Here is a 27,631-nt window from a genome sequence, read left to right on the forward strand (position 1 = left end):
CCTTTGAATTTGACTGATGGATCATTGGAGAGCAAAAACCATGTGGTACCTTTTGTTCTCATGGAGGAAAACAGCAATGATACACAGAATGAGGCTAACTGTGAAACCGCTAGTCATTGAGCCACTCCCTTTCTGAAGTCGATGTAGTCAACCCATCGTTGCTGTTTTCAGAAGTTAACAAATTGAGAGGTGAACTTTCTTCCTTCAGTAACTGTCTCGTGAGCAAAGAACAAGAACATAAGTACTTTAACCATCAAGGGATGTTCTGTACCATTGACTACAAATATAAAGTTATGCACATGTTACATTAGAGGCTGAGAAATTGTATAAAGATTAATCAAGCCAGCACATCAATTCATTGTATCACACTGATCCTCCAGTGAAAACAGCTGGTATTTTGCTGGCAGTACATCGCCAGAAATGGGGCATGATTCTATATTGCAGTGTCAGAGATGCCTTTGTTAACTGAAACAATCCTCGGAGTCAGCAGAATTAATGTTGAGTATAAATACATTTCTGACAAATCTCGAGCGTACCAAGAATGCAACCCGTTGCAATCTAGCAGATGCGCTTTACATTCAGTAACTTTGTCAGGATGTTGCTTGAGATCTGATGGTAATTACTGATGTGTCATTTGGGGTGTGTTGTTGAGCAAAGTCTACTAAAACTCAATTTATTTCATCAGTTAGCACTCAGCTTACAGTATACAGTATGTTAAAAGAACGTTCACGCTGGGATTTTAAAGGTGGGCATGTGGTTGCAAAAAAATCTTGAAAATATAATGGCATAATAATTCTCTAGCTATTTCGTTGCTTAAGTCTTCCAGATCCTATTTCTGGCCTCGTAATTCAGAGGTATGTTCGACTACCTCTTCCACCACAGCTTTCCTCTGTAATCTTGCGTGTGGCGGTCCCCTCTTTGTGCGACGTCTCCCTGTTCCTCAGAACTGAATATTACTACTGCTACCTTGTTCTTGAGGGTGAGGATAGAACCATAACATGCTGTTAACCGTCCTGATTCCAGAGTAATTCAGGGCGACATACAAATGTCATAGAAAGGAAGAACAGTAGTAGCTCATTTATAGTTTGTTCCCTCAACCCGCTCCCTTAAGGAGCAGATCATGACTGAAATCGGAGTAGACCTTGGGACCTGAGCTTCCTTACGGACCATATGGAAATGTCTGACTGACTTAGAGAGATGGGACATGTGCAAGGAGGTGCAGCAGCACCAGGAGAACAGGGTATCCCCTAAGTCGCTGCTGCAGGTTTTGTGAAAGTTTTTTTTCATTTTAAAGATTATGATGCTGCAAGTGCATGGGCAGAAATCTGCTCCTCCCAGGCTGCTGAGGAACTGTGAGTCGTGTGGATTTAATAAGCTCTTTTCTTAATGTTATTTCACCTTCCCAACTTTTGTTTTCCAGGTGTTGATCCCTTTGCTTCACACAAAGCCTAAGAACATCCTTTGTTACCTCTCTAACATAGTTAAGCCCAGGGCTGTGTAAGGCTTTAAGCCTATTACAATAACAAACAGCTAAAATCACCTGTTAATACCTACCATCTGCAATCGCTGCTTTCAGATGAGGTGATCTTTAGTCCTATGAGTCCTCCTGCCTTCAAGTCATGTACATGCATGAGGTTTACTGACATAGTCCTGGCTTTATTTACCTTCCATAGGTAATGATAGTTCTCGGCCTGGAATGAAACATTTTGCCATTGTAAATAACAGATACCATTGTACTGTCCGTGCAAAAGGGTTTAGTGACAAGCTTTGCGTACGTAACGTAACCCGTTGAAGGCCCATGTTCTGCGACTTGTCCCCCATTGAGTGGGTCTTCCTGTACAATTAAGGAGGGTGTTTTCAGTTTTTTAAGGCAAGTAAGCGCAGGAGAATAGAGCCGTAAGAAATGAACATTAGTTATCCCAGAAGGGACCTAGTGAGAACGGAAGCTTAAAAGGGTCCACACGGTTTCAACCATGCACCACCTGTTGTTGGGAAAATCAGCACGGATTAGATTTTCCAACTCGTCTCAGGCTAAGAAAGTGCCTTTAGAACCCCTAGGAGTTGGTTAAGTGTTAAAACCAAATTAGCACCATTTTACTTACTGTGTGAGTACTGTGCGTATTAGTTTATTCGTAGTAAGCTATATGAATTGTAATGGCAAAACAGAAAACTGATGCCTCTGAGTGAGCCACTCTTCACCATGATGTTTCTTAGCTGCCTTATAGAAGTGCCTGACATCCTTGTCCTCTTCTGAGCACTCTTTTGTGAGATATGACCATTTTGCATAAATTCAGTTCTTGCTCAGGGCTGAGAATTTGTTCCCCGTGACCTCTGACTCATGTTCCCTCTCTCAGTTGGGCTGCAAGTGGGTGTTGTAAGCTTCAAGACAACTAATTTCATCCAAGTGTGAGTAACTGAAGAATATTATCCTCCCCATAAAAGAATCCTCCTACTCAAAGACCGAGTAATTGTATTGTATCAAAGTATTACTTTGTAATTGTAGAGTAGCTTTCAAAAAAGTGTTAGATTTAAAAATTCATGACAGAAACATGAAATAATTTAGGTTTTGTTGCTTTTACTTTCCTCACTTTGCTACTTACCAGGTTTCTGTATTCTTAAGGCAAAAAGGTGAAACCAGCCATGCTGGATGGGGCTGTTACATGATACTCTCCAATTAGGCAATATGGAATACCTTGGCTTCCTACTGTGGATCAAACATAGGGGCCGTAAATGCAAAGTTAGCACCTTTAACGGTATATTTACCTCAGCTGGACACTGGTTTTCTTTCAGTGTATTTGTTGCAGAAATCTTTAAACATAGACCAATCTTTTCTTTTCAAAGATTTTCAAAGATTTCCAGAATCTTACTCCAGCTTCCAGTCATCTCACATAATTTTCCCAAACATTACTTATTTTCTGCTACCCATTAAATATTACTTAGTTTAGCTGCTTTGTTGATGCTTTATATTTGATGCAGCGTCTATGAATGCACTTATTAATGTCATGTTTTTACGTATCTCAAAAGATTAAGGGCCTGGAATCACACCCTTGCTTGGTTTGAACTGGCAAATTTTCGTGACTTCACTAGAATTAGCTAGCTTTAGAATAGCAATGAGCCTGGCCCATCTGTAGATGGGCGTAGGCCTATTTTCAGGTGATGTAGCGGTAATGCGTATGATACTCATCGTGGAGTGGAATGAAAGGATGGAACTTCTTACGGAAAGCTAGAGCTCTGCGTTTAGTTGAGGCTGCAGTAGGCAATCTTTCAAAGGACTCTCTAATTGTAACAAAACAGAGTACAAAAAATTGCCTTTCAGCACCTGAATAAACCTTTGAGCTCATTATTGGAAACAGTACGGGCATTTTTGTGTTGGTACTTTACTGGTGAATGAAACTGTACTTAGTGAAGCCTGAAGATCAACATGCCGAATAGCGTGTGTCTGTGCGTGCCCACGCGTATAAAGTATTTCTTACTGATACCTTTAAATAAAGGTATTTCAGCTCTGCTTTTGTGGTTTCAAGGTGCTCACTGAAAAGCGAAACTCAGAGTACTACAACATTTGTTCTTCTGGTACTCCAGAAGCCTACTTTGAGTTAATCGGTGATTTTTCACAGACGACATCTAATCTATAAGTATAAATTACTTTGCACTCTTATTATGCCTTAATTGAAGTGCACCAATGTGAAATTGCAATGGATGGAACTGCAGTGATTCTAGCCTCAATTAACTTTGGGTGAATTTGAGGCTTTTTTCCTTCCTTTTCCTTGGCCTGAGGATGATTCTTTGACGTCTTGTATTTGTTTGAATTGTTGCTAGTAAAATTAGGGGATATGCATATGACCAGGTATTTTATAAGGCTGCTCTGAAGGAGTTGTGTGTATGATTTATATATTAATGCGTGTCTTTTATGTCCTACTGTTTTGTGTAACAGCTGTACAGTCAGCAGTGGCCAAATCCCTCAGGATTCTGCTGGGGATGAATAGTTTAATAGCAATCTTTATTTTTCTTTTTTGGTAAGTGGCAGTTACCATCTCTGTAACAGCTACCCTCATCCCATTCTTGACTCTTCTTCAGCTCCCTGCCTTGAAGACACAAAATGCGTGTTGCAGCACTGTAAAATCATTGAGAAGAGGTAAAGTACCTTGCTCTGTGGAACAGGAAACTCAGACACAGCAAAAAGCAAAAGCTGTACTAGGAAAGGCAGAATGCCGGGTAAGAAGGGAACAGGCATATGGTGATGCAGTTAATTCTTAGTTACTTCACATTTTACCAGAACTGATAGATATTTACCAGAAAACGAGATCTGATGCCTCTGTGTAGGCATATATGCTCTTATAAATGTTTCTGGTGTTCAGCAATGAAAACGGTGTGAGACTCACGCTAGCGCAAGCCTGCGTTGTTTGAAGCGTACTTTTGTTACAGACCTCTCAAAGCGTTCCCCGGTGGCTCAGACAGTCGTAAAGACTGTCTTGTGTTTGCTCATAATGGGATTGTTTTTCTCGGGGATCTGTTGCCCCTGAGAAGTAGCCCACAGACTTTTAGAGGTCCGCAGCTATAAGTCAAATACCTGCTATATTTCTTAGCGATATCACTGTTGGGGAAGTCCTTTTCTCTGGGTAAGAGTAGATTTGGCATCTCTGCCATCATAAACAGAAATGGCAGCTACAACAAGCCGTGATATATAACCTGATGTGCTCCAACTACGGTGGCGTTGCGGCGTGCTCCAACATGCCTCACTTTCCAATTCAAATTGAAACCGCGTTGCTGCTTTCTCCACTTACTTTTTCTTATCAGAAATTATTCTGACCTGCAGGCTAAGATAGCCACAAATGCAGTGTCTTCAGTACAACAAATTTGCCTCTAGGGCTTTAAAGGGACAGAGCAGAAAGCCGTCGTTCTGATCACTGCGCTACCGCCGCACTCCGCGTTGCAGCAAGGAAACAGATGTGGACGGGACGCCGCAGGTCAAGGAGTTGCTCAACCACATAGCGTCTGTAGAGAGCGTCGCAGATTGTTATTGCGGGGTTAAAAATACTGCCAGGTATTGCCGAGGATTTGTCAAGGGGTAAATTGATTGTGTGCCCCCAGGTGTATTTCGAAGAGCATGGTGGACGTGTATATAAATTCACATGAACAACAGAACCCCAAGAATAATGTTGATACTGATTAAATAAGATTAAGCTTTGCAAAAAGAGAAGGGAAGAGAAGGGGAAAGGGAGAGGAAGAGTGAAAGAAGGAAGATGGAAAAGCTTTATTTCTCAGACTTTCTCAAAACTTATTTAAATTACCAGTATATTTAAAGGGTCTGTCTGCACTGATCAGGCTACAGAAGTCAGATCTTGATTATCTAAGTCTTCTGTGTTGTTCAACTCACACATTCGAAAGCGAGAAGGCATTTTTGTGATGATCTGATATGACCTCTACCTGTTTTATACCGTTCATAAAACTTTCCTGAATGAAATCTTATCTGAACAGTCACATATTTTTAGAAAGCCTCCAGTCCTGATTTAAAAATGCAAGTGATGACATACTGAGTGCAGTTCTTGGTAAATTGGCCCAATGGTTAATCTTTTCTATTTATTTTCAAATAAGGAGATTTGAGTTCACAGTAAATTAGCACCATAATTTCTGTGTTCTGATTGAAAGATTGCACTTTCAAATAGCTGCTAAGCTTCTAACTAGTGATTTGCATATACAGTTTTACATGAAGATTTCTGACTTCCCTTTCATCAGCTCATAGAATATATATTAGCATTGATTGGACCCTCATTACAAATCTCAACACTGTGAAGAAGTATCAGAAATTATGGTGCTGTCCCTCTCAATGGAACTCGTAATTATGATATATTTTTTTTTATTTCTAAAATATGAATTTTCCCTTCTAGTGAAATTAAACGCATACTTTCATCCACATACATATTTGAAATTCTGAAAAACCGCGTGGTATTACTGAACACATATACTAATCTACAACCAGAGTGACCGTTAAAAAGCAAAGATGATTTCCAGGCTTCAGTTAGGAAAAGCATTCTCTGGCATGTAACAATCAATTAAAATGTGCTCCCTATAAGATGCTTTTGAAAGCCGAATCTGAACCACATGTAGTTCTAAGTAGCTTCACGTATTACACAGCTCATTATATGGCAAAAATTTCTCAAATGTATTGGGTAGAAAGATCTTCAAGTACCGTCTGGGATATCTTGAGATAATGAACTCATTTTGCCCAAATCTTGAAGGAAAATGGAAAGCAGACTTTTTTATGGGGTCAATTTTGATTTTTAAAGCCTTGCACATTAAGAACATTGACATTTGTTAACTCTCCACTATAACGTGTTTTCGAGGCTTGTAGCCGCCGCCTGTAATTGTGTCATCTAAAGTTAAAAGTTATGTCATGTTCCATGAAAGACTAGCCTATCTTAATGCCTTCTTTCTGATCTTGCTGCTGAAAATGGGGATGCTGAAAGACGGTGGTAAAGGACAGATATTTGATGCAATGTGCTGTGGGCTACTTAATTTGGCATATTGCACTACTTGAAGTAAGTAGGACTAGAACAGCTGTGCACTCAATCCTGGTGAAGACAAGAATCTCTCCCCTGGGGCATCGCTTTCTTCTGCCAAGTAGGAAAGTCAAGTGATGGCTTTGGCTATGGGCTTTTCTGTTCTCTCGTGTAGTCTTTCCTTATCGTTTGGGCTCTGGCTGAGTATATTTAGAAGGATCAGTATGTGTTTGATTTTCATTTTCCACACTTTATTCCATAATGAGATTTGGGGTTGCCTACGCTGTCTTCTAGAGACTATTGCTTTTTTTTTATATTTTTGTTAAAGTTCCCGAAGACAGTGGATCATAAGAGCACTGCTATAGTATTACTTAGTAATTCAGCGTTGTTTGTTTCCTGTGAAAAGTTTGTATGCAACTTAAAGATACTTTAAACTAAAAGTTGTGTTGCCCTAGAGCATGACTCAGCTTTGTACTAACAACTATGACTTTTACCTTGTGGAAGGCATTTAAACAGATGTTCTCTACTGGCAGCAGAATTGCTTATTTTTTTCAAAGTGGAAATATTCATAGATATGTGCTCTTTTCTATAGAAAACCCTATCATTTTTCTGTATTTTTAAAGAAGAGGAGACAATCAAATCAAACGTACTCCAGCTGCCTTTTGCGTCCACCTATGCCAAACGTCATTCATCGGTTCTTAAGGCTTACTTCTACTTTCTGATATGTGTCAGCACATATCCCTTAAAATCCCATAAAATTAGCTTCTGCAGCTGTATTTCTGAGAGACTAGATTGCCGCCTCCTTTTCCCTTTCTTCCTTTTGCAGCATATCCAGAAATCGGTATTAAAGATCAGTTCTGGTGGCCTAGCCCTATTGCTTATATAGCTCTTTCAAAGTATCTCGGAGGTTGTTATCAGACTTTCACTTAAGTCTTCAGTAGAGATCATCTCTAATAACCTACTCTAGAGCTGATCTCTCAGGTGATCATTTGGGACCGGCTCTGTTGTACTTAGACTAGAGGTCTGACAAGCAGAGGGCAGCTGAAGCCCCTTCTATCCGTGCTCCCATAACGTTGGCTGCAAGCACTGCCTGCAGAGCACGGGATCGGTTTAGACTCCCCACCCCGATGCCAACCCTACCGCACGGGCTTAGAGAATTGCTCCTGTGAAACTCGTCTCCGCGGCCGACGGTACCGTAACAAACATCTGATTTTTTTTGTATTCTCACCGTCGCTCCCGCCGCACGCTGCGGGGGCGGTGACCCGCTCCCCGGTCACGCTCGACGCGTAGGCTGGGCGAAACAACGCGGCGCCGGGCTGCGGGCAGAGCAGCCGGCCGGCTCGGCGCCAACATTGACCTGCTCCGTCGTGTGGGCCTGCCCCGTACCGCGGCCCCACGCGCGGGCATGTCGCCGGGACCGATGCAGGAGTGTCTCCCACGTTGAGAATACGCAGAATGTGAGACAGACACTGCCCACAGCTGTCCCGACATGACAGACAAGGCGGAATGGAAAATAGCCACATGAAGAAAAGGCAGCTAAAGCCTTTGAAAGCACTCTCAGACTTTTATCATCTCTTTACTGAAAGTTTTAAGGCAAAGAGCGTCACCCACTTCTCGCAGCCTTCAGAGAACGCTGGAAATTATAATCTCAGACTGTTTCAACATCTATGGCATGCTTGCCAAGAATATCACAGTAAATCTGAGCATCTTCCTTCCCTCTGTAATGGTTGACGATGATTCTACAGGACAGGAAAAAATCTGGCCTCTTCATCCAGACGGGTTTTTTTGACACACACAGGACTTTGATATGGCCCGCGCAAGAGAACCTGTGTTTTGGGAAAAGACTGAGGGTTAGCCTGCTTTGGGCAGCATCGCCCCCAGCGAAGGCGCGCCGGCACAGCTTTGGTAGTGGAATAAAGTGCTCTGGTGTGAGGTGCTGCAGCCTTTCCCAGTCTGCCTCTATACTAGAAGTTTGTGCTAACACATCAGCGCTGGCGACTGACAGGTGCCAGGCTGAAACAGCGGTGAGGGACTTCTGTAACTTGCCGTGTTGAGTGCGTTTAGCCTCTCACAGGAGCAGAAATCAAGTAAAATGCAAGAAAGGGGGAAATTCTGTTGTTTCAGAAAGCCCTGCCTTTCTGTAGGCTCTGGCCACTTCACTAATATTAATTGGAAGGATTTGGTACTCTAGAGGGTTGTGAAAAATTCCAGCAGTAAAATAGCAATGCTGAAAAAGCACATCCAAGTTTGTACACCATCACACGCTTTTCTCCATGTACACTTTCAAAATGCCAAAGGATATAGTTACAAGCTCCGTATTTACCGATAACTTTGGTGAAATGAATGGGAATTTCCAAAGGCTACCTGCTGGGGCAATAGCAGGGGCCGCTGAAGGTGGTACTGTTGGTATTTTTAAGCATTTCTAGCTCACAGAAGCAGCACTTCAGTTCGGTAAGTTAACAAATTACTGCAGCTGTTTTGCGTTGCTCGTAGTAGGGTTTATTGTTCATACACTTAACCTTGAGGTGCTGTTCTTACAGTGACACAGCTTAATCACGACAGTTAAAATAGTTGAACTGTTTCCTAGTTTTTTACCGAGTGACCGAGGTTATGTGAATAGTGGGAACACCTATTGACAAAAAACTTTTCCGTTTCTGAGCTGTTCTTTCTAAATCAGCCATATAGTCCAGCCGCATTGAATGGATGGACTTTCACTCTGTAAGAGGGACTTTGTTAAAAAAAAAATTAAAAAATTTAAAAATTCTACAGCCCTAAAACATTTGCAATTAAACTGGCCTCATATCAGAACCCTTCCTGATCCTCCCCTATCACTTTGATCGCTGTTATATGGCACATTCAGTTCTTCTGGTAGTCACAACTAGATCACGGCAGAAACGCAAGCCTAACACATCCCAAAAGAGAGTTGTGGGCTGAAAAAAATCAGTGCAGGCTATTCATATGGACGATACTTGTCCTTAATTTATAAAGTTTATGGTATGGCATCAGAAAATATAAGTTTTCAAACAATTTATGTGACCAGTCACATAACCTTCCTACGTGAAAAGTGAATAGTTTGCAAATATGTGCCTATAATGTATAGAGTCCTAGCATGGTTTGGGTTAGAAGGGGCCTTCAGAGCCCACCCAGTCCAGCCCCCTGCAGTGAGCAGGGACATCAACTAGATCAGGTTGCTCAGAGCCCCGTCCTGCCTGACAACTGGCATCCGTTAACAAATATTTTGCTACAGAACATTTGCCTTCTAATTGTTTAAAAGGACAGTGTGTCCACCTGCAAGGATTCTGACATATTAATTCCTCTTCCATACATACAATTAAAATAAAATCTGCGTATAAATGCAGTGTCTCGCACACAGAAGCGCACAGAAATGTGGCACGGTGCTCTGCACGTCTCATGGAGTTAAGCTAAAATCTTGCGCTTCTGAAATCATTAACCTTATAACTAATATTTACGTGGCAGAAAGCTGCAGAAACAGACGGGTCCTTTGCTAATGTTGCAATTACGTTTTTGGATATTAAATGAACTCGATACAAAAATCCTGGTTGAGCCGCATTTTCAGAAGACTTGCCTATCCGATTCTCGAGCAGAGGTACGCTGCTGGTGCCTGCGAAGGGGTACTTTTCCTGCACTGAATAGTTTATATTCTCCTACATCTTCCTTACGGGAGTTCCTAGTCCTTTTAGTCACCTTACCCCTTATCCGTTACTAAAATATGCTATTAATATGAGGATGTGCTGGTCAGCAAAGCGCGAAGCAGTATCCTCTGCTTCATGGCTATCACATACACGTTACCGTTTGCAGCGCTGCTGCCCACGTAATTCATTCAGATTAGTTAGCTGATGCGGAGTCGAGAGAGATGTCTAAGATGAAAACAAATGTGCTCTTTAGGTTTAACCATATTGCTTAAGATTTGCTTATCTTGCTCGCGTTTCTGACTGAGTAGGTATAGTTTAAAGGGCAACTGAAATTTTCTGTGGATGGCAATTACTATTCAATATTAATAGGAGGTGTCAAACTAAAGTCCTAACCAAGGAGCTTGCAATCCAGAGGGAATATAAGTCCTTCCCTCAAAATACATCCTGTATTCTTCCACCATACATTGACGCATTTATACTTGTACAATTTAACATTTGCTTTCAACAAAATAAAAGATGACATTTGACTGCATAGGGAATTGTAACTGGAACCATCACTATATTATTATACACGTGCCTTAACAGGTGGGTAATAGTAAAGTCTTAAGTGTTCCTGCTTTCAGTAACACAGCTCCTTGAAAAAAAAAAAACCCTTTAAGCGTGTCAGACCAGTTTTTATAAGCTCTTCTGTTTTAAGAGCAGCATTTGTTTCTGTGCATTTTCTTGCAGGAAGATATTTTTTTTGTCCAGCAAGAGGTTCTTCCCCTTACTTTGATCCAGTCATGAACGTTGCTGGGTTATGAAACACTTACATGGCCAGAACTCATCAGGGGGAAGGTTTGGTTCTCTCTTAAGTATCCGCCAGCCTGCGCTTAGTCTTTTACTGCACCGTCGAGTTGTAGCAGTCCCTTACGTTAGGAAAGATTCTGTCTTGGCCTTCCCCGCTGCGATAATTTGAATGTTCAAATTAGGCCAGGGCTTAAAATAATTCAGTCTTCTAAGGTTTTCAACAAGATATTTTAACTTTCCCAATTCTATTATTTTATTTACTCTTCAAACATGTGGAATCATATTAGGAAAAGATTTATCTGAATGGCAAGCAGAAATCACTACCCAGGCAGATAAGCCTATAAAGCATTAAAATTTATTTTAACACAAAATACAGGGCCTGGTTGTGGCACACGCTGCCTATTTGTCTAATGGACATGTAACAGAGAAATGGTCCAAATGAGCTTAGTAAATCTCTTTCTTAAACTCACAAAAGACCACATCCTCACTTCCATAATTCTATTAGAGTCTGCTCCTTTGGAAGAGATAAAAGAAGAAATAACCTCTCCATTCAGAATATAAAATAGCAATTGTTCAGCTGATGATTGGAATATTTCCAGTAGAAGGACTTAATTATGGAATAAAATTAGCTCAATCTGACCTTTTTAGAGAATAATGCAAAAATAAGTTTTTTTGCAAATGTCTTCCTGGAATAACTAAAATAAGGACTACTTTACTTCACTTATTTTACAAAAGCAAAAGGTGGTAGCGTCCGATAGCAGCATTCTTGGTGAGATGACAATCCAACGATAATAATAAGGCAGCATCTGCAGAAAGGGATAATATATTTTAATAGACTAGCCGATGCAGTTGAAAAAACAGACAAGCATTCAGACACACAAGCCCTTTTCAGCAAGAGCAGGTTCACCTCTGTGACTCAAAATTGCCAGCTTAATATCTAGACAGCGCAATGATCGTGTCATAGAAATGCATAGAAATGTATGGTATCTCTATTAATTGCATTCTGAAAGCTGCCCTTGGGATAAAGACAAAACACGTAGTTGCAATCTCTGTTTTATCTACGTGATAAATAGGAATAAGTACTTGCACCCCCAGACCTACAGACAGGGTACGATGCTGTGTGTGAAGCATTCCTCTGCGGGTGTGTAGTTAGATGAGTTTGTACGTCCTGAGGCACTCCTCGCTAGGAAAAAACAACCCCAAAACTGGAAAGAAAAAACCTCATCTGTTTTATCAGTCCTATCTCGGATTTCATGACATTTTGAATGCTTTTAAGCCATGCTGATACTACTGAATGCAAGAAAAAAGGCAGGAACAGGTGGCGATATTAACAGGCTTCTTATGGTTCTGAAAAATGAGATAGAAATGTTTCATGTCATGAAAGTCAACATCAATAATCATCCATCTTGTGTAGATATGGAAGAGAGCCAATGTGGTTCTTGCTGAGGAGGCGTGAGATATTTCTTTTGCATCGGAGCTGTTGCTCTGGACACAAGTCATAATTTGTCTAATATAGATGAATGAGGAGAATATTACTAATACTTCCTTTTTCTTTCTTTTTTTTCCCTTTTTTTTTTTTTTAAAATAAACTGAAAGCTCCCCCTTCTGGCACATTTCCTGAACTGAATGCAGGGTTCCTGATGTCTCCTTTTAGCAACAGGAGACATTTCCTCTTCTGCTCTCTTTTTAAGATCCTTTTCACAAAGATTCTTTAGAACTAGTATATTTATAGTTTCCCAAGGGTTTCCCATTTCCCCATCAAGCTTCTTGCCTTGATGTGAACTCATTTAGCAGCAGGGGATTGCCCTAAAGCTTTACCTACAATTTTCATCTGTTGCTTTTCCAGGCAAAGCCTTACTTGCTTCTCACTTTGCTGCATATTATAGAGAGTATGGAAAACAACTTTTTCTGAAAGTCTGAGTGTCGGCGTTTGCTCTCCTCCAGGGCGATCACTGTATCTCCAGCTATAACCCTACCTTCTATTTTCCTAACAAAAGCCTCAGAATCACTTTGAGGAATCGCCAGGATCTTTCTGAACCAACGCAGCAGCTCTGCCGAGAGCAGGTCCTGTCCAGGCTCAGGGAATCTGCAAGCCAGGGTTTAGGGCGCAGTTTTGGTAACTGCTCTAACTGCTCTCATCTCGTTGCTGCCTGTGTTTCACGGACTGCCAGTGTCAATCGTTCCTCTAATCCCTCAAATCAGGGCAGTCACTTATTTGCTTAATATGATGAACTGAATTCTCACTGTTTTTCTACAGCCGTGTACTTACACAAAGAAAGGGGAAGACTTTCCCAGCATGTGCCGTCACAGGATCCTGTAGTTCCCCAAAATCCCTACATTTTCATTTTCTTGCAGTCCCCGGTACCATCCCTCAACTCCAAGCAGGCTAACAAAGGCAGTGAGACGGGTTAGGAAGCTTTCATTAGATTTGCGATCATAGATTCAAAGACATCATCTATCTGTGTCCTTAAAAACTATTTATGGGGGACAACATTTTACTGGAGCGCGAAGACAGGATCGAATGCTTCTGTGCAGGAAGGATTATACAGAGGCCATCCTTTCACATAGGCGTGCGCACCGGGCCCTCTGGCTACACAGAAGAAAATGAAAGAGCAAAGCAGAGTAAAATAACATCACGTTCATCTCAACTCAGTACTGAGCTGTAATAGTAAAATGGGAATGAATTAATTACATTTATGACTTCCTTTCTGGGCTTTCCCTGAGTATCAAGGTGGTATTTTCTTCTACGGTAGTGATGCTGCTTTGCTTTTTTACGCGATTAAGTAGCAAACGTGGCAGGTTTTAGTCATAGAATAGTGGTTATTTTAAAGTCTAGTATCAGAGTAACAATTTACTACGGCTCCAGTGAATGAAATATGCCCATTAGACTTGGTACATTAGGTCTGGAAGTGGGAGAATTGCCGGCCTGGCACCTTATGCCACTTTCCCGTTCCCTCTCCATGGTAACAAAAATCAGGACTGACCTACACAAACAAAGCTGCTCGCCCTAAACGGAGCATGGCTCAACTACGGAGGCAGCGAGGCCAATTAGCTTGCAGTGCGGTTTACAGCAAAGGAGGTCTGTTGGTATAAACGCCTACACATAGGACAGAATACCACACGTAAGCTTGCCTTCTGAAGTCGAATCAGAATAATAAAAAGCAAATGGCACGTTCGCTATATACATGAATGTAGGTACGTGCACGCACCCATCTGTATTCTTGTTAAGTCCTTGCTTTATATATGTATACGCACACGTGTCTTTCTTCTTAGAAATGTCTCAAAAGCTGCTTTTGTTGTCATAATGAAACAGCAGGACTCCTTTGAGAGCCATTTGTCTAAAAAACTACTGTAAACTTTCTTTTGAGTAGGCTGTCTGCACTCAGGAGAGTTAAACCAGTAGAACTTTGACGAGAATAGAAGGCCCACTAATATCTAATTAATGTGGAAATAATTGTTGTAATGGTTGCATTTCTCTACAAAGCATGGACTGAAAAACGGTTACACTGTCGATTTAGTGAGCATTAAATCAGTTTGATATGCAAATGGAGGTGCTGGGCTGCTTCATAATGCTGGTTTTATTTAAACATTTGTTTATTAAGCTGAGAAAACTGGAAATGTCAACAAAAGGGAACCAAAAGCAAAATCTTACCTCAACAGAGACTTTGTTCAAGGTTTTTATTGTCCACCTTTTCGAGTCAGTGGGCTCTAGTGAGGAGAGTAACAGCAATACTAAATGCGAGGGTTCGGCTGGGAGTAAAGCGTAACGCAGCCGTTCCTGCACCTGACGCGTTCCGCCGTTTTTCTTCCAGTATGAATAGCAGGGAGCAACTCTTGTGCTCCCCGGACTACCCCTGAGCTCTTATCTTTTTGGTGTTAAGGGGTCACGGAAACAGCTTAAATTGTCTTTATCCATTTAATGTAGATTCAATTAACTCAGGTTAATGACTATGGGACGGAGCTCAGGGAGCTGAAAGCTGCTCACATCGTTCAACCCGGCTTGTCCTGTGTCTTAAGCTGCATTTTTGGGGGGCGGGGAGAAAAAAGGAAAAGAGCGTGTTGCCAGGCCATAACCAAACACAGCCTGCAGAGAAGGGTAACCGTTGCCTCTCAGGCCTGCGCAAAGCTCGTGGCTGCATCTAGGTACAGAGGCGCAATACACAGTTGGCCAAGTCGCTTACGAAATGACTGCAGCGTAGCTGTTTGCTAAACCTTTACTCTTAAACCTAGTACAATCAACACAAAGTCTTTGGGAGCAAGACGTTGTGACCTGTGAAGATGAGTATTTTGCCTGGGATGGATCTTGACCTTCCCTACGTTAATATATCATGGCCAAAAGAGCGAATGCCGAACGACTTGTTTCAGGGAGAGTGCAAAACTGGAAACTGTTGTCCAGTGAATATGGAAAATTATGTAGTTGCACAATGTCTAATGGCATCTACTTTTGAACTCTTACTCAGAAGATTGCAACAGGGTTACTCAGAAGAGCACTTGCTAACCTCTTCTCTTTTCATTTACATTCACAGGATTTTTGAGCACTGGGGACCAAGCAGCAAAAGGAAACTATGGCCTCCTTGATCTAATTCAAGCTTTGCGATGGACTAGTGAAAATATTGGGTTCTTTGGAGGTGACCCATTAAGAATAACTGTTTTTGGATCTGGTGCAGGCGGTTCATGCGTCAATCTGTTGACTTTATCCCATTATTCTGAAGGTAACCGTTGGAGCAATTCAACCAAAGGTATTATGCAGGTTGCAAATTTTGACAATTTTGGTGTCTGCATGCCACCGCCATTAGTATTATGTGATGCTCTGTATATTCTCTTTGTTCCTATGAACTCTTGAGTTCAGCTCAATATTAAGCAAACCTTTTAAAGGCGGTACAAGCCACCCTCTTCCCTCAGCTCTTTTGTGCATGTTTAAATTTTGGGTCACGTTCTTCTTTTTCCTATGGAGCTTTGTAGAAACACTTTATAGCAGACTTCTGAACAGCGTTGTCTTGGTGCATCATTTTGTCTCTTTTCCTTCCTCCTTAAGGGTGTCCTTTTTGGAAAACCAGTCAGTCATGCTCGCAGTAGATGAGGTCGTCTATACTCAGACAGTCATGAAAGACGTGTTTAGTTTCTCATGAGGAGCAGAATTTAAAGCAAACTAAAACGACACAGTTTCCCTTCTCAGGCTAACAGCTGAAATGCTTAAAACTATTATTTTATGTGAGGGAAACAAATACCTAGTTCCGAAATCTTTTGTCTGAAAGTGCATGAACTTCACTTGCTGTCATCTAATAAAAGAATGGTTGAATGTTTTGCATGCATGATCCAAAATTGTCAAAGCATCCAAGTTGCAAATGGATTTCTTCTATATGTTTTTTCCTATTCCATAACTAACACCTTTTTTCTCTCGTTGAGGCAGACAGCAGGAAATTAAAAACATGCTGTTTGAGGCACCCAATTCTTTTTTCCATGATTTTTGCACCACAGTTCCGGACAGTTTCTCTCATCTGCATGGCTATTGCATATTGATCACGTTACTTTTGTCTCACTGTTTTGACACATTATCTGTATCGTTTAGTTTTACCAGTATGTGCAGTGCTCTGTGCATACAGTCCTCCACGAGTTTATATTGCTGTATCTCCATTGGCCAGCCATTAAAAAAAATAATTCTACTGACACTAAAAGAGCTGCATTTGCCCAAGTCATGATGCAGAGCCCACGGAGGTCAATAGAAGTGACAGATTCTTTAGATCAGGCCTTTACACTACTTTAAACGAGAGAAAAAAAATATAGATTTTTACAAGAAAAGTCTACTGGAAAATAGGCCGGGGTTTAAATTTTAGTCTATTTCCACAATTTGATTTTTAAAGTAATTTTTTTTTTCCCATAACTACCTGCAGTAAAAACAGGCCATATTTACAAACTGGCCTATCTGAACAAGATGTAAGAACTGCCTCGTTACGCTGCAACCCGAGGGTCACACTGCACCGTCTTTTCCCATCAGAATTCACAAAAATAACTTTTGTCACAGAAGATTTAGCTTAAAGTTGAATGAGGAGGCCTGGTTTATCCTCCCCTGATTCTTACCTGATCTTAATCTTGATCTTCTTGATGTAACATGACATTAATGCGAAATGCCACATTTGCATGTGTTGCCTCTTACCAGCAAACTTTACCGTGTCATATTCTAACACGTGGCCAGAATTCTGCCCGGAGCAGAATTTGTTTGGGGCAATTGATGCAGTAATTTGCCACCGTAGCAGGATTTGGGCGGGGACTGGAGAGGGCTTACAGATGTATACTTAAAATCCAATTGTAACAGTCATTTTTTGAGGATTTCTTTTATAAGAAAGCAAAACCATGTTTTCCTGAAATTTGGATTAAACAGAAAAACGTGCCACACGCCCAGGTAGGTTTCATTTGGGGATGGTCAGACCTGCCATTAAAGAAACAAAGTATTAAAATAAAAATTGGTCAGCTTCAAAGAAGAAAAGTTATTCCAAGCTTTCAAACATTTTCAAATATCTTAATATTTTCAAAAAAACCTTTTACGTTACATTATTAACCAGCCTCTTTCCTAAGCTGTACATTCAGATGCTGTCTTTGCTTCCTTCATTTCCCTTTGAAAGGATCCCTTGGTAGTTGAGAGGATGCATTCAGCCTGTCCCGAGGTGGTGCTGTTCATGGCTGCCCACCTGCAAGTGGCAGAACAGCACCGACCTTTTGAAAGCGCTCTGAAAACGTAGAGGAATATGTGCAAATTATTCTTATTTACGTCGGTGAGACTTTGAACAGGAGCCACAAAGCGATGTGGCCCAGTGAGCATTTAAATCTTCTTTCCATCAGTCCGAAGCCCATAAGCTCTAATAATCACACACATTAGCAGATAAAAATGTAGTTCTCCGTCCTGTGTGGTACCAATTTCTGCCGGGAATTATGTGACAGAAGGAAAATAGTTTTCCATAGCGTTGTTCATTTTTTCCCCCCAATGGTTTGAGAGGGGGAATATTTCCGTACGCATTCTTCAGCAGAAGGAGGGGCGTTTAGTTTCATTTCCTAGGATAACTTTATGGCCAGAGGACTGGACCGCTTTTACTTAGGCCAACATTTAACGTTTATGGAGCACTTAGCAAGCACAATGTTTATATCAGCATTTTCTTAATACGTAGCTTACACTTTCTGTCCTTGTTCAGAGATATTTAATAAAGCAATAAAAATAGATTTACGCAATATGCAAAAAAGAAACGTTATGAAGTAACATGAGATACATCTTTGTGAGAATTCAGTTTTGTCATTCAGTTACATTTATTACAATGCCTGGATCCTCTGCGGTAATTCCACTGACTTTGAGATGATTTATACTAGCTCAATATCTGACCTTGTAAACAGGCAAATATATTTTTATCCCCTTTATAGCCCAAGTTCTTTCTTATTTTTTACTCATATCTTGCGAGGAAATAATATCTTGGATATGACTTCTCATAAATTTAAGGAGAGGCTTGAGTTTACATATTTTAGTCTCTACACCTATCTGATTTTAAGACTTTTGGATTTGGACCTAATACAGTCTAGAATGGTTTTAAAATTCCTCAGAAGCTTGTAAAATGTTTCCTGCCAGCAACTGATTCCAGCTAACTTCTGAGCGCACGGGGTCTGGTGCTGCAGTAGAGGCTGTAAAGGCTGGTCTCTGACTTGATTTAGAGGCTATGGGTGTTTTTTATCAACAGAAATATGTTACTTATCAAAGTAAAAGCCATCTTTTGCATTATTGGAATAAAATTCTGAGGTAAGCTGAGCACCTTAACTCCGGTTCCTTTAGTGGGAGTATCCAGCTATTCATCAAGCATTGGAGCAAAGGTACGTTCTTCGCAAAATTAGGTGAGTGAGGCCAGATGTCACTTCCAGTCCCTAAGCAACTCTGCCACGTTCAGGGGAATTACGCCAGGTGCCTGTCAGCATAAGTAAAACCAAATGTTGATCCATATCTCTTAAATCAGCACAATTTACATATGCTGTGGACCATTTTGTATTACTTACAGTGAGCTATAGGGGATAGGGTCCAGTATAAAATATTTCCCAGTAATTAGTGCAGAAGACGTGCTACCGAAATTAACTGGACGCACTTCCATGAAAATGCAAAAAGCCAGGAAGGGCACAGTTACCTAAATAGAGTCTAAGTTTCTGACATTAGAGAGGAGCATTATTTTGTGCAAGATTCAGACTCGAGATGTCTTTCAGAACCCAAATAGCCTCCCCGAAGGGAGCGGGAAAAGGCAAAGCCCCATCGCAAAGGAAGCGCAAGAAGTATCGGGACAAGAGTGGAGTTTTGATTGCATTAAAGTCAATAGCAAAAAATCAGATTTATTCATTGACTACAAGGGGGTGAGGCTTTCACCCATGATGTGCTCAAAAATGCTTACAGGAGCGAGAGGAAAACATCAATTTAAACCTATTTTGTTATTTCTATGGGTAGAAATCCCGGTCCAAAGTGATAGTTAAATCAGCATAAATTCAAATTAATTGCACTGAAGTCTTGGGGATCTGCTGCAGGTTTATATGCAGTGCCAGATCATACGCGCTCTCTCCCACCCCCCACCCCAAATGAATACCTGAACATCTGTTTCAATCTCTGAGTTACAAAGCTAAATAGTGTCAAATACACCATTTCCCTTTTTATGTAAGTGTGATGACTATAAACCTTCATTAGAACAACTCCTTACAAGAAAGGATCTTGACTCTTAGACACAAATTTAATAGCTGCCTCGTACCTTCTCACCTATTACTCCGGGATATAAACTTTTGCTATGATACACACTTCAACAGCACTGCTCCTCTCAAACCAAGTTGAATCCCAAACAAAACCTAGAAAAGCAGTTCCTTCGGTTTATTTAACACCTAGTTGTGTGCACGCGCGCTGCCGACGGCTTGAACAACATCCAGAAATTCAATCCATTTCAGAGACTTGTTGGCTTTTCCTCCAACCTCTAAATTGCTTTAACGTGAGGAATTTCTTTCAAGCTAATAGCGGTAGCCTGCATAAGGTAATGCCACGTCTTTTCGTTCCTGAGTTTCTTTTGCAAACCTGTTCCTCAGCTGGACCGCACTGAGGTAGAATCATTTGCTTCAGTTTCTGCGCACATTGCATTTATTTTGTACACAGTACCTGTAGGTACGACGGTCAGATCTCACCATCTTGTGTATTTAAGCACTATTAAGATTCAAGTATCTCTTCTGTTAAAGTTTTCTATTGTTTCAAAGAACTCCTTTGAACCTTGCAAGTATGCAGCTGTTTCAAGGTCATTTCAGTAGTTTTTAAATATTTCTTCCCACAGGACTTTTTCAAAGAGCAATAGCTCAAAGCGGAACAGCTCTCTCCAGCTGGGCAGTTAGTTTCCAGCCTGCAAAATACGCCAGGATGTTGGCTACAAAAGTTGGTTGCAACATGTCAGACACTGTAGAATTGGTAGAATGCCTACAGAAGAAGCCTTATAGAGAACTTGTCGACCAGGATATTCAACCAGCAAGATACCATATAGCCTTTGGACCAGTAATTGATGGCGATGTGATACCAGACGATCCTCAGATATTGATGGAACAAGGAGAATTCCTCAATTATGACATCATGTTGGGAGTTAACCAAGGGGAAGGGTTGAAATTTGTTGAAAATATTGTGGATAGCGAAGATGGCATATCAGCTAGTGATTTTGACTTTGCAGTTTCTAATTTTGTCGATAACTTATACGGATACCCCGAAGGCAAAGATATATTGAGGGAAACTATTAAATTTATGTACACGGACTGGGCAGATCGACACAATCCTGAGACCAGAAGGAAAACCCTGCTGGCTTTGTTCACTGATCACCAGTGGGTTGCACCAGCGGTGGCTACAGCAGATCTTCACTCAAATTTTGGATCGCCTACGTATTTCTATGCCTTCTACCATCATTGCCAGACAGATCAGGTACCCGCATGGGCAGATGCAGCCCACGGAGATGAGGTTCCTTACGTACTAGGAATCCCCATGATTGGTCCTACCGAATTATTTCCTTGTAATTTCTCCAAAAATGATGTCATGCTAAGTGCGGTGGTGATGACGTACTGGACAAACTTTGCAAAAACTGGGTGAGTACCAGCTAATGAACAGTCTTGTATACAAACACGGGACATAATGACGCAGTGCGTTCCCTTGGTTATCTCCCTTGGGAATGCCGCTGTACTTGTAGGATGAATAAGAGATCACGCCGGATATTTACGTTTATTGTAATGTCCCTCCACTCACTCACACATTCTAGCAAAAAGAGGGGAAAAAAATACCTTTGCGAACGTTCCGCGTGAAGAAATCAAAAAAATACTTTGCGCACAAAAATAACTAAGGGATTCCCAAGAAAGTGCAAAACGAAGCATTTAGTATATGTGTCTAGTTAAAAACAGTTACATTAGTAACTGACTTTACCCCAGCACTGATAATATTTTCATTCCATGAGACAGAAAGTTACACAAATATCGCATCAAATATAATACAGCTCATTTTAATAATGTATTTTGTTTCAAATAGACACTGTTGACCATAAAATATGTGACTTCAAACTTGAAAAATTTTGGCATTTTCATTATTTCTTCTTTCACTGGTAGTTCAAAGACTTTTCTACCTTTGGCCGCTGGACTCTAAATCACTACGTGGAGCACTAAGTTATGCCCTGCCGTGGCCTTGCACCTCTGGAAGGCCGCGGATACCGCGTACGCCCTGAAATGCTGAGCTTTACGAGCTTTATGTCACTAAAAAAGCAAAGCAAAGCTTACCGTCCTCTCGCACTGGTCTCTCTCAGACATTTGTCCGCATTAACCACGCTGCTGGCAATCTGTCCTCAGCAGCAGCAGATGTCACTGAGAGAGAGACCAGCATTTTGGGCAACTAGAGAGGTCGCTGAAGTCTATGTGAAAAAGGGTTCATTTGCATAATGCTGTTTTTAATCAAGATTATTAAGGCCTCTAATTTTAGGAAACAGCATTCCGCTCTGTCCAAAGGCAGACTTAAACATTAAGTATAAAATCTTAATTATGTTAATTTCATAATTCCGTTTGAAATACTTTGTAACACTGGAGATTATTTTTTTTTTTTTTAGTGACCCAAATCAACCAGTGCCGCAAGATACAAAATTCATCCATACAAAACCAAATCGTTTTGAAGAAGTAGCATGGACCAGATATTCTCAGAAAGACCAACTGTATCTTCACATTGGATTAAAACCACGAGTTAAAGAACATTATAGGGCCAATAAAGTGAACCTTTGGTTGGAACTGGTACCTCATCTGCACAATCTTAACGACATTTCACAGTATACCTCTACCACAACTAAAGTGCCATCAACTGACAATACTTTCAGACCGACAAGGAAAAATTCTGTTTCTGTTACTTCAGCCTTTCCCACAGCCAAACAAGACGATCCCAAACAACAGCCAAGCCCGTTTTCAGTGGATCAAAGGGACTATTCAACAGAATTGAGCGTTACTATTGCAGTGGGTGCATCTTTGCTGTTCCTGAACATTTTGGCCTTTGCAGCATTGTACTACAAAAAAGACAAGCGGAGACACGATGTCCATAGGAGATGTAGCCCACAACGTACTACTACCAATGATCTTACCCATGCACAAGAAGAGGAGATAATGTCCCTCCAAATGAAGCACACTGACTTGGATCATGAATGTGAGTCCATCCATCCACATGAGGTGGTTCTTAGGACCGCCTGTCCCCCAGACTACACGCTAGCTATGAGAAGGTCTCCTGACGATATTCCCTTAATGACACCCAACACCATCACAATGATCCCCAACACTATACCAGGGATTCAACCCCTACACACATTCAATACATTTACCGGAGGACAGAACAATACTCTGCCCCATCCTCATCCCCACCCCCATTCACACTCGACAACCAGGGTATAGCCAGACAAGATGAAACAAACTTTATTTTTTGATGGATTACAGTAGGTGATATTACTGAAGATTACTTGGCTTTCAACCTACAAGACTCTTACTATTTAAATATGGAGGAATATTATGTGAATATACATATCAAGAACTTTTGGGGTTTTGAAAAAAAAAAAATGAATTGTACATATATCAGATGAACTTAAGAAACAAACAAACAGAACAAAAGAGAAAAAAACAAAAAAAACCCAACTGTTTGCAATTGCTTGAAGCAGTTGTCCTGAATGATACGTTTTCATTCACATTCAAGTATTAATTTTTTGAAGATTTAAGTTACATAATGGAATTAGGCATGTGCAACACAAACAGGAAAGAACTATGACTGAAAATTAAAAAAAAAAAAACTATAAATATGCACAAGGGACACACTAATGGAATGTCAGCTAATTTTCACCAATTTTTATTTGGACCTGTTTTCTTGTGTAGACCATATTTACGTATTTGAATAAGTACACAAAGCACCAATGCTGTTAAGGCCTTAGAAAGGGGCCCATGCTGAAATCTGCCAGTCAAAGAAGTTTTACAGCTTGGCAGGTACAACATTATCACATAAGTGCTGTCAGTATAAAAGTTGTGGGAATAAAGGAAACTGGATATTTTTAGCACGATGTGCATGATAATTTATATGCTTGGTGGCTGTGCTGCTGATTAAGCCGTAATTAAAATTCTTCTCATCCCATTGGAGTTTTTAATAGAAGCTTTCTCCATCAATTGGCACAACCTAAAGAAGTTTTTTTAAAGGGGCAAAAGTAATTACAGTAAAATATTTCATGGTAGCTTCACAAATAGAAGGAATTGCAACAGTTCTTAAAGGTATTTATGGCATTCCAGGTATACAGCGGCGAACCCTCGCTGGTACGCATCCCAGGCGAAAAATCTGTATTGTTAACATTCTTTTTCCTTTCCACGTAAATAATTTCTAACTTTAACATAACTATAACTTTAATGGAATCGCCTTTGATGAAGGATTTATAATTTGCTGTCATTTAGTTACACGAGATTTAGCTCAAATTGGTAAGGTAAAGTGTGCCCAAAGCTTTAATTGCAATGAGATTTTGCAACGTCAGAACGCCCCGATATTACCGCTCTGATGACACCTTTCAGTTTATTGTTTAAACTCACGTTGCGTCTTACAAAGATTATAATACGTTAATACGAAGTTAATTCCCTTTTCCGCTATACATTAGCTTTGCCGTTCAAACGAATTCTCTAGACCAGATGGCAACAGTGTAGGAAAAGAGGGAACGTAGGAACGGGGAGAGAGCCAACAACTGGAAATTTAAAAATCTGAATGCTGCGTGCGTTTGCGTGATTTGAAATGAATGTTCTAAAATCGCAAGGAGTTTTCCATTCCCCTGTTGCTTTCCAGTAATTATATACCACGGTCCTTTCAAAATGTTTGTATATGTAATCAGATGTACATTTATATAAAAGAAATAATTGAGATGGACTTAAGAGCACATCCCTGATAAATCCTTTCTCTCTTACCTGTACTATATTTCTATTAGACTAAAGTTATGTGATTTTTTTTTACATTTTTTCAAATTACTAGCAATTTTGATAGTTTGTAAGATAATGCGAAGAACTTTCTCTGACAAACTAACTGCAGTAACAGAAACATTTCTTTTCAGTTACTCTTTTTCAAGAATGAAAGCTTATTACACACAAAAAATTGTATACTACTTGATGGAAAATTACTTTGTACTTCTTGGCCATATTACTGGTCACTGAGTGAAATAAAGATAATCTGGATAACGAATATTATTCCAATGCTAAGAGACCTGATCTTTGCTCATTAAAGAGCTAAAATGTTTATTGCTGTTTTGTCATTTTTTAATGAAGTAATGGTAACTGTCTCAAATAAAGAGTAATATCTTAAGACCAGTCTGGCTTTTGAAGACATGAACATGCCTTCTACAACCGATACAGCCGCCTATTTACGGACCAGTCCCACCCGCAGCCATTTCCTACAGAAACACTGACGTCGTGACTGTATGATGTCATAGTATTACACGCGAATCTCCCTTCGTTTTCAGGAGTAAGTTAAGAATGCAAATACCAACACCAAAAAAAAAAAAAAAAAAAAAAGAAAAAAGCCTAAATGAAATAAATCTGCAATATTCCCTGACAGGAAAAAAATTGCCTGGGTTTTATTTGGGTGATTGAACTTCCATCAGCGATTGCGGGGAAGTTCAAAGCGTGTTTGCTGATATCAAGCACAAACATTAAAACTGAAGCTGAAAGCGAAACAAAGTGCTGCAGTTTCAGTCATTTGGCTATCAAGGGGAAAAAAAAAAAAGAAATCTATATATTTAATTAGCGCGTGTTACAGTCCCTAGTTTTAAATTAAGCTCTTTGGTAGAAGCATAAAAAATAGTCTTCAAAATCCAGGGCGGTCTGTGTGCAATTTCTGCCTGATGTGGTTGTGCTTTTAGACTGTGACCTGCCAATGTAAACCAATAAAAAGAATTGTCTGCCATCTGATAATTATTGTTTAATAGGAAGATTGTATTTTGCTATGTTGATGAAACAAAACAAAAAAAAAAAAACACAAAAATATTGATGGCCATAAAAGAAGATATTCATGAAATATGATTTTATGTGCTTTTCTTAACTTTATCAAAACCAAAATAACTTTCTACTATAGTTTATTTGTGGCCATATATCTATATATCTCTATATATACAGTATCTGGTAATTGTTTACTTTTATTAGTTACAAAATAAATGATTTAGGTAAACCAAGCATGACACTACACTTTATTTCTGTCAGCCAAGAGTATTTTAAATGGGGAAGATGAAGGCAACGCAAATTTTATCACTCCTGTTGGGAAAAAAAAAAAAGTCCATTCCTGCCCTGCAGATACTGTGAATGATATTTGAGTGGCTACTTCATACTTAAATCACAGCAGCTGGCTTTCCAAACGTAAGATGGTGTCCCGCATTTTAACACAACAATAAGACAGACCAAGAGCTGTTTTAAAGCTGAAACAAAATAAAAATACAGGAAATGGTTTTGGAATATCTTCATTATGCTTCATGGAATATAAGTTTGTTCTTTTTAAGATATTTATCTGTTTGATTTGTTTTCCACGGTAGCCTACCAGAAAGCAAAACTGAGTGTGATGTTTCATTTCTTGTATCATCCTTGGACCAGATTTCCAATAAAATTAGGATATCAGTCAGTCTTTGGAAGTTCAGTAAAAAAATAAAAAAGCCTGCATTTATTGCTTTCACACTTTTGTAAATATGTTTGCAGACCTTTTTAAGAACGTGTATTCTACCAGTTTGAGAAAAAAAAACAAAACAACAACAACAAAACCAAACAATGGAATCATTGTCTCGTTTATCTATTAAAGTTACAGGCAACATAATGTGCTGTGCTGACCTTTCTAGGAGAAATAAAGCAGATAAAACCGCATTTTGCTCAGTGGTATCTCAGTTGGTTATACGTGGTACCCTCCACCCACTGAAGCCTCGCAGGGCACGGATGAACTACCTGAATATAATGTTCCATAGGAAAATGTGGTGGTTGTTTTCGTTGTCTGCACTAACGATGGATCCCTACGTCACGAGGCTTTAATTATTGGATATTTGGCTTATTGAAATGCCCTGAAAACCAGGTGAATAGAGGTCTAACAAATAAACGTGTTGCAGCTTTAAGACAGCACCGCACAGAAAATGCTGGAATTTCTGTTGCCAGCTTCACTAAAAGATGAAACAGCTGAATTCACAGGAAGCCGTCAGACATCATGGCGTTGCTGTGGTGTTTGTAAGGTGTTGGTTTTTTCCTGTGGTGTTAGTTTAAAATATTGGCCTTTCCCCCCTGCTTTTTTCTAGTAATGAACTGTTACAGACGATCGCTTTTTAATGTAAGCGAAAGTTAGATAATTTCATGATTGTTGTGAAAATGTGCTCCCAAATAAATTAGATTAATGGGCAATTCCCTGCAGAGGTTTTGTTATTTTTCATTCAAAGCTCTTGTCAAAATATCTGTTGCAGAAGTTCTGCCTTTTTTTTCAGTCCGTAAGCTAAGGGGCTTTCTCCAAATAATATTAAAAATCTCTTTTTCTATTTGAAATAACAACACTATAAGATTAAGATGTCCTTCTGAGAGCGCCAAATAAATATGAACAATCTGAAACATGGTGAACGGGCTTTTACTCTAACCGGCCTGATTTGATTTGAGCCCGGCACATCAATACGTCTGTATGCAGCCTAGAAAGCCGCGGTGTTTCATAAGGCATTCAAGAGAACTGAGCAGCAGAATCAATGAGCAAACCACCAGCCATGCGCAAAGGCCCTTTTCTCGTAGGTTCTGTTCATGCTATTGTAGAATTGATTTCTTATTTACAGATTCAGTAAAAACTTAATTTTGTGAAATGGGAAACGGTGAGGACAAGGGAATGAACTTTTTTCTGGTGGAAAACGTTTAGAAAGGAATGTTGAGACTCACCTAGGAAGTGTAGATCTTTATGTGCAACCTGCCTCCATTCCTTTGTGGGGATATTATACTTCTCTGTAATTCATACGCATGGGAAACGATCATTTCTGTAATAAGCTTTAGTTTCTAAAAGGAATTTAAGTACTGTATGTAAATCGCGCTTTAAAGCCTATTCCGGGTTTAGTTCCCCTTGCTATTGGGATGAATGAAAAAGACCACAGAGGTGCAACAAATTTGTACCAGTAATTTTCCTACAGTACCTTGAAA

General features: G+C 40.1%; 1 protein-coding gene across 1 annotated transcript in view; it reads left to right on the forward strand.

Annotated features, from left to right (window-relative positions):
* NLGN1 (neuroligin 1) overlaps window positions 1-25,400 on the forward strand; it is a 316,462-nt gene extending 291,062 nt beyond the window's left edge. The window contains exons 4-6 of the mRNA XM_064458015.1: window positions 15,466-15,678; window positions 20,263-21,052; window positions 22,054-25,400. Of these exons, the coding sequence (XP_064314085.1) occupies window positions 15,466-15,678; window positions 20,263-21,052; window positions 22,054-22,876 (1,826 nt within the window). The 3' untranslated portion in view covers window positions 22,877-25,400. The remainder of the gene's footprint in view (window positions 1-15,465; window positions 15,679-20,262; window positions 21,053-22,053) is intronic.
* The last annotated feature ends 2,231 nt before the right edge of the window (window positions 25,401-27,631 follow it).

This window comes from Phalacrocorax carbo, chromosome 7, assembly GCF_963921805.1.
Source record: "Phalacrocorax carbo chromosome 7, bPhaCar2.1, whole genome shotgun sequence".
Lineage (NCBI taxonomy): Eukaryota > Metazoa > Chordata > Aves > Suliformes > Phalacrocoracidae > Phalacrocorax > Phalacrocorax carbo.